At 43.4% G+C, this 7,669-nt stretch overlaps 1 protein-coding gene across 2 annotated transcripts in view; it reads left to right on the forward strand.

Moving 5' to 3' along the window:
• stx2b (syntaxin 2b) overlaps nt 1-3,757 on the forward strand; it is a 126,162-nt gene extending 122,405 nt beyond the window's left edge. For both annotated transcript variants that reach the window (XM_072240782.1, XM_072240783.1), the window contains exon 10: nt 2,169-3,757. In XM_072240782.1, the coding sequence (XP_072096883.1) occupies nt 2,169-2,249 (81 nt within the window). In that variant the 3' untranslated portion in view covers nt 2,250-3,757. The remainder of the gene's footprint in view (nt 1-2,168) is intronic.
• Nucleotides 3,758-7,669: the final 3,912 nt, after the last annotated feature.

Genomic DNA, 7,669 nt, shown 5'->3' on the forward strand with positions numbered 1-7,669 from the left:
ATTTATTGTCATCTGCCTATACATATATACAATCAAATGAAACAATGTCCCTCTGGACCATGGTACACCTGCACAACATGTATCACACATATAACACATAGACCAAAATATTAAATATAATTCAAAATGCATAGCGCAGGTAAAACTCCTCCATCCTGAGCAAAAAGGCACAACAGTGCCTTTATTTCCTGTGGAGCATCAAGAAAGCTCACCTCTGTCCCAGGATACTGACAGACTTTTACCGCTGTACCATTGAGAGCATCTCAGTGTGGTATGGCAATTGTCCGGTATCAGACCGCAAAACACTCCAGCGTGTGGTGAAAACTGCCCAGTGGATTATCGGCACCCAATTGCCCACCATTGAGAACATCTACTGTAAACGCTGCCTGGGCAGGGTGAAAAGCATTATCAAGGATGTATCTCACCCTAACCATGGACTTATTACTCTCCTCCCATCCGATAGGCGCTACAGGAGCCTCCACTCCTGCACCAGCAGGCACAGGAAGAGCTTCTTCCCTGAAGCTGTGACCCTGCTGAACCTCACATCACAGCGCTAAGCAGTATTGCACCCATATTGTACTGTCTCAGTACTTTTATATTTGTGTACTGTAGCACTTACTTTTTATTCGCAGTTATTTTGTAAGTAACACTATTCTTTGCATTTCTGTCAGATGCTAACTGCATTTCATTGGCTTTGTATCTGTACTCGGCACAATGACAATAAAGTTGAATCTAATCTAATCTAAACAGTAAAGAGCTCTACCCACTAACCCAACTCCTCGACACCCCCAATATCATTTCCTGCCTGGTGTCACATTATGGACATAAAATTATTCCATGCATACAGTACTGTACAAAAGCTATATGTATAGCAAGAGCTTTGCACAGTACTGTAGTAATTTTATGTATTACACTGTACAGCTTCTGCACAAAAAAGCACATTTCATGACATACATGAGTGATGATAAACTTGGTTCTGATCTGGGTCTCTATTGTGGACTGAGAGTGGGAAGGGGGTAGGGAGAGGGGAATCATGGTTGGGAAAAGGGGAAGGGAGAGGGGAGGGAGCAGGAAGCACCAGAGAGACATTCTGTAATGATCAATAAACCAATTGATTGGAATCAAATGACCATGCCTGGTGTCTCAGGGCTGGGTATGTCTGTACCAGGGCCACTGCACTTCTTGCCCCAACACTCCTTCTCTGCCACCTGTCTTCACCCCTCCCGCGGCACTCCACCCTCACCATTCCCAGTATCCTTTGGTCCCACCAGATTTACAAACCCACTCTCCTCTCCATATTGATAAGCAGAATCAGGTTTAATATTAATAGAGTATGTCATGGAATTTGCTGTCTTTATGGCAACCGTATATTACAATACATAATAATATCAAAAAAACATATATGTATCTGTGTGTGTGTGTGTGTGTGTGTGTGTGTGTGTGTGTGAGAGAGAGTGAGAGAAATAAGTAGTGAGGTGGTGTTTGTGGGTTCAATATTCATTCAGAGATCTGATGTCAGAGGGGAAGAAGCTGTTCCTGAATCGTTGAGTGTGTGTCTTCAGGCTCCTGTACCTCCTCCCTGATGGTAGCAATGAGGAGAGGGCATGTCCTGGGTGATGGGGGTCCTTAATGATGCCGCCCTTTAAAGGGATCACCCCTTGAAGATGTTCTGGACAAATACAGTATGGTCCAAAAGTCTTAGGCACCCTAGCTATATATATGTGCCTAAGCCTTTTGCACAGAACTGTATAAGCTATCTTAGGTATTTATATTTATTGTGGTTTTATTATTATTGTGTTTTTATCTCATTGTTTTTTTGTCCTGCATCGGATCCGGAGTAACAATTATTTCGTTCTCATTTATACTCGTGTACTGGGAATGACATTAAATAATCTTGAATCTTCAAAACACAAAAGATTCTGCAGATGCTGGAACATGCACAAGATGTTGGAGGAACTCACTAGCTATGGAAATGAATAAAGAGTCGATGTTTCAGGCCAAGACTCTTCTTCAGGACTGGAAATAAAGGGGGCTTGAATCTTTGAACTTCATGCGATCAGTTCTGTTTCAAAACTGGCTTTCTCTTTTCTAAACATATGATGTGCCACTGAAGAGTTGTCAGTCTTGTGAGGTGCCAGTAATAATTCTGTGCCTCTTTTCTCTTGCAGAAAATGTTCCTCATCATAATTTGTGTCGTCATCCTGCTGGCAGTTATTGCACTTATCGTCGGTGTGACGGTGGGCACATAGCGACCCTGCCCTGGGGCCGGTTCCAGCCCCGTTCTGCCCGTGCCACGCTGGCCTAGCCTCCTCATGCTGCTGCGGTCCTGCTGAAGTGATGACACAACTAAACGCATGGAGAGTTGCTTGTGAGGTGGTTAAAACCAAAGCCGTTACTGCCATTAATTGACTAGTTTGTACAATACTCGAGCATTTTTTATATATATCGTTTAAATATTTTTTTAAGTTAACAATTTGGAGACTGTTTACAAGATAAATGTTCTGTTGATTTTGCGGTGCTCAGCTTGCAGTTGCCACTTGAGGAAAGCCTGAACAACATTGAGTTAGTTGGCACTCCACCCACACACACACAGTGGCACGCCAGTTCCCTTCCCCACCCCATGGGGAGAGCAAGAGAAAACACTCCAAGTGCACATATGCATGTGAAAAACACTCCCACACTCCAGTAACCAGGGCTGTGTTCTCCCTCCCTCTCCTTCTCCCCTCCCTCCCTTACCCTCCCCTCTCTCCCTCCTCTCCCTCCCCTCCCTCCCCTCTCTCCCTCTCTCCCTCCCTCCCTTCCCTGCTTGTCATTCCTCCCTCCCCCACGGAGATACACACACACACACACACACACACACACACACACGCACACACTCGCCAGTTGAAAACCCATACATAACATAGAGAGTACCTTGCCAGTATCCTGAAACAACAGAGCCCATGCTGAAGACAACAGCAGCAGCCTCACCTGTGACCTGGGCTCACAACACAACGTGCTGTACTGAAATATCTTTTTGCCCGGGGACTCTCGGTGACGTGCCGAATGGATTCTGCAGAAAGAGTTGACGGTGGGAGCTGAGACTGTTACTGATTGTTGAGTGTTTTGATTTGAATGGGCATCCCCTCCTGTGGCAGCAAGGCATCATTGCACTTTGTATGTGGAAAACTCGAACAAGTGTCAGGAATAATTGTATTTCATAAATTCTGCTCAGTTCGTGATGACACAGATTGAAGGAAAAGCCATTATGATAGATTCCTTGTGCATTAACAGCTTGTTAGACCCTCAGCTTTAGATTAGGAGAAAATATCACTCATCTTGCAATACCTGTTGTAGTCAGATTAAATGTTTAAATGTGTACATACGTTAAGTTTTAAAGACTTTGCACAATTGTTTTAAAAGAAGATTCCAAAAGAAACTCGCGACTTTTTAACTCTCTTGAAAATATAACATTTATTGCTTTGCTAATCACTAAGTGTGAGCATTAATATAAACTCACTATGCAAATCCAATTAAATTATTGTAAGAATATAGAAACTTGGAGACAGGTACTGAGTCATATTACACATTCACCACTTCACGCCTGTTTTCAAGTTGTAACTTTCCAAAAACAATTCGCGTGCGGACTTTTCTGAAGGAAGAAAAGATCAAATCTGAGAATTGAGAGAGACTTTGTCGATGTTAAGGCATTGCGTTGCGTTATGATTTGCGAATGTAAATTATGTTTAAATTTCAGAATAAATGAATATCAAAGTTATGGCTGAGAAACTTGCTGTGGGCTGTGTTGAATGTGTCTGCAACCGGAGAGGTTTCTGGAGTGGGGGAGAACTGAAAGTGAAGATGGAGCAGATGTGTTCACTACCATCAGATGCTTTGCTTTTACAGAGAATTCAGAACTTTTTGTCCAAGTTGGTGACCAGAGGACATGGGGTAGAGGGGCCAGAAAAAGAGATTCGGATTTTCTTCTGAAACGTACACAAAAAGGATTCAAAAAGAGTCAAAGCACATTTATTATCAAAGAATGTATAAATTATACCCTTTGGAATTTGCCTGCCTACAGGCAGCCACAAAGCAAGAAACGTGAATCAGCCAATTTAAAAAAGACTAAAAAATCACTGCATAGAGAGAGAGAAGCACACACACATATCGTGCGAACCAGCAGCATCCTAACGCGGACTGAGTCCCACATCTGCTCCTAGACCATCTGGAGTAGGCCCAAGCCTCGGTCCCAGTTCCTTTCACCAGCAGGGCAAAACGCACAGCATCTGAATCAATTCACAGCCTTGGAGCCAGGAAGAAAGAAGTGAACATTTGCGGGAGAGCGAGTGAAATCAGCCCGGCCCTTACCTCCATACCCAGCACTCAGGCTTGCAGTCTATCTGAGCTGGCGTTTAAATTGTCCAAACACCGTGTAGTACCATGTTCCAGACCTGGATCCAGATGCCCCGACAAGCTTGGACCGCCCAGCCTGAAGCTGTTCTTGATCTCACCAAACCGGCTCAGCACTTGGAGTGATCCAACTATGCATCCAAGTTAAGTGGGCGGGCATCAAAACTCTTCCCCATTGACTCCTCTCCAAATCATTCACTCCATCTCTGGTAGCGATACAAGTTCTGTATGATTCCTTGGCTTGAACACGTGTCTGGCAATGTCTCAGCACGCTTATCCCCTGAACCAGCCTTGCCTCTACCTGCCTCCTCACTTCACCACAATTTGCTTCAGAAAAGATGTTATAAGTAATGTTATTAGTCGAATCTCTTGCCTTATGATTTACTAGTAAGCTGTCGCACATCTTTGGTAGCGCCATCTTAAACCAGAGGTCCTGAGGAGAGGATTTAGGGTGCTAGGTGGAGAGTTGAAAAGCAGGGACCGCCAGGGTAGTAATCTCTGGATTGCTGCCTGTGCCACGCACTGGTGAAGGCAAGGATAGGATGGTTGGACAGATGAATGCCTGGCTGATGAACGGGGGCAGGGGGCATGGCTTCAGATTTCTGGATCATTTGCGTCTCTTCTGGGAAAAGTAGAACCTCTACAACAAGGGGTGAGTTACAACCAAACCCGAGGTGACCAATATCCTTGCGTGCAGGTTTTCTAGTGTTGTTCGGGAGGGTTTAAATAATTTGGCAGGGGGAAGGGAACCAGAGTGATAGTGCTGAGGATGTGGCAATTGGTTTATGAACAGAGGCAGTGTGGAGTGAAATTGTCAGGAAGGACAGGCAGATGATAGGGCAAAATTGCAGCCAGTGGGATGAGTTGCAGTGTTACAGGAGGGCAAAATCAAAAAAAGTGATGAATACAGGACTGAAGGAGTTTCATTTGACTGCACGCAGTATATGGAATAAGGATGATCTTGTCGCGCAGTTAGAGACTGGCAGTAATGACATGGGCATCACTGTGTCGAGGCTGAAAGATGATCATAGTTGGGAGCTTAACATCTAAGGATACACATTGTATCGTAAGGACAGGCAGTTTTGCAGAGGGGTGGGGTGCCTCTGCTGATTAAAAAATGAAATAAAGTCCTTAGAAAGATGTAGAGTCCTTGTGGCTAGAATTAAGAAATTGCAAGGGTTAAAAAGACCCTGATGGGAGTTATATACAGACCACTGAATGGTAGCCAGGAAGTGGGATACTAATTACAATAGGAGTTAGCAAAGGCATGTCATAAGGGCAATGTTACAATAATCATGGGGGATTTCAATATGCAGATAGATAGGAAAATCAGGTTCGTACTGGATCCCAAAAGAGAGAATTTGTAGAATGCCTACAGGATGGCTTTTTAGAACTGCTTGTGGCTGAGCCCAGTGGGGGTGAGCTAGTCTGAATTGGGTATTGTGTGAACAATCAGATTTGATTAGGGAGCTTAAGGTAAAGGAACCCTTAGGAGCCAGTGATCATATGATAGAATTCACCCTGTAATTTGAGGAGAATCTAAGGTCAGGAATAGCGGTATTACAGTGGAGTAAAGAGAATTACAAAAGTATGAGAGAGGAACTGGCCAATGTTGATTGGAAGAAAACGCTGGCAGGCATGACAGCAGAGCAGCAACAGTGGTGGTTTCTGGGAGAAATTTGGAAAATGCAGGATAGATACAGTATGTCCCAAAGAACTATTCTAAAGGCAGGATGATGCAACTGTGGCTGACGGGGAGTCAAAGCCAACATAAAAGCAAAAGAGACGGCATGTAATAGAGCAAGAAAAAGTGGTAAGTTAGAGATTGAGAAGCTTTTAAAAACCAGCAGAAGGCAACTGAAAAAGTCATAAAAGGAAAAGATGAAATATGAAGGTAAGCTGGCCAATAATATCAAAGAGGATACCAAAAGATTTTTCAGATATGTAGAGAGGCGAGAGTGGATATTGGACCAAAAGTAAAATGATACAGGAGAGGTCGTAATGGGGGAACAAGGAAATGGCAGATGAACTAAATAAGTATTTTGTATCAGTCTTTATTGTGGTAGAATCTAATAGCATGCAAGAAGTTTGAGAATATTAGGGGCAGATGTGAGTGTAGTTGCTATTTATTGAAGGTGGCATCCATCATTAAGGCCCCCCATCATCCAGAAGATGCCCTCTTCTCATTGCTACCATCAGGGAGGAGGTACAGGAGCCTGAAGACACACACTCAATGATTCAGGAACAGCTTCTTCCCCACCACCACCAGATTTCTGAATGGACATTGAACCCATGAACACTACCTCCCTATTTTTTTCCTTTTTGTTCTCTATATGTAAATAATTTTAATATGTAAATACAGCAAGGGCACCTAACAGACACTGGGGACAAACTCAAAGAAGGCACCTTACTGGCTATTGGCACTGGGGCAACTTCAAAGTCAGACAAAGTACGTATCTGTCATCATATTGCACCCTGAGATTCATTTTCCTGCAGGCATTTACAGGAAAATAAAGAAATACAATAGAATTTATGAAAAACTATACATAAGTAAAGACTTACAAACAACCAATGTGCAAAAGAAGACAAATAAAATATAATACAGAGAACGAGTTGTAAAAAGTCCTGGAAAGTGTGTCTGTAGGTTGTGGATTCAGGTCAGAGTGAAATTGTTCACGCTGATTCGGGAACCTGATGGTTGTAGGGTAATAACTGGTCCTGAACCTGGTGGTGTGGGACCTAAGGTTCCTTTATCTGCTGGGCAATGGTAGGAAGTTCTCTGCAGGTTCACAGTTTACTCCATTTGAAGTTCATACGCAGATGATCAGCATTTGAAGTCTGTGTCCAGTGTTTAGAACACTCTCCTATCACTGCTCTGTCCATATCTCCCATCAAACTGCTGCCCACACTGGCAACAGAACCACTTCCTGGTCTCCAGACATTTACATTTCTCTACCCCACGGGCTTCTGCTAACCTCTCACCTCGTAGATTGTAAACTCACACAAAGTTAGACGAGTTCAAGCACAACAGCAGCAAGTCAAGCTCGTGATCTCATGCCACAGGACAAAAATTAAATGTTGAGATGTTTTGTGAAACGTGTATTAAACCTTCAGTTAGTGATTGTAGTCAATGCCCGTGGGACATTGCAGGAAGAACTGCAGAAAATAAAAGATTTACTAAGATAATATGAATGGGAAGATCACAGTGAAGAGGCAGAGAGGGATAGAGTGAGAGTTAGAGTAAGTGAAAGAGAAAGGGAGAAAGAAACAAAGGGGAGAG

The sequence above is a fragment of the Mobula birostris genome, chromosome 22 (assembly GCF_030028105.1).
Source record: "Mobula birostris isolate sMobBir1 chromosome 22, sMobBir1.hap1, whole genome shotgun sequence".
Classification (NCBI taxonomy): domain Eukaryota; kingdom Metazoa; phylum Chordata; class Chondrichthyes; order Myliobatiformes; family Myliobatidae; genus Mobula; species Mobula birostris.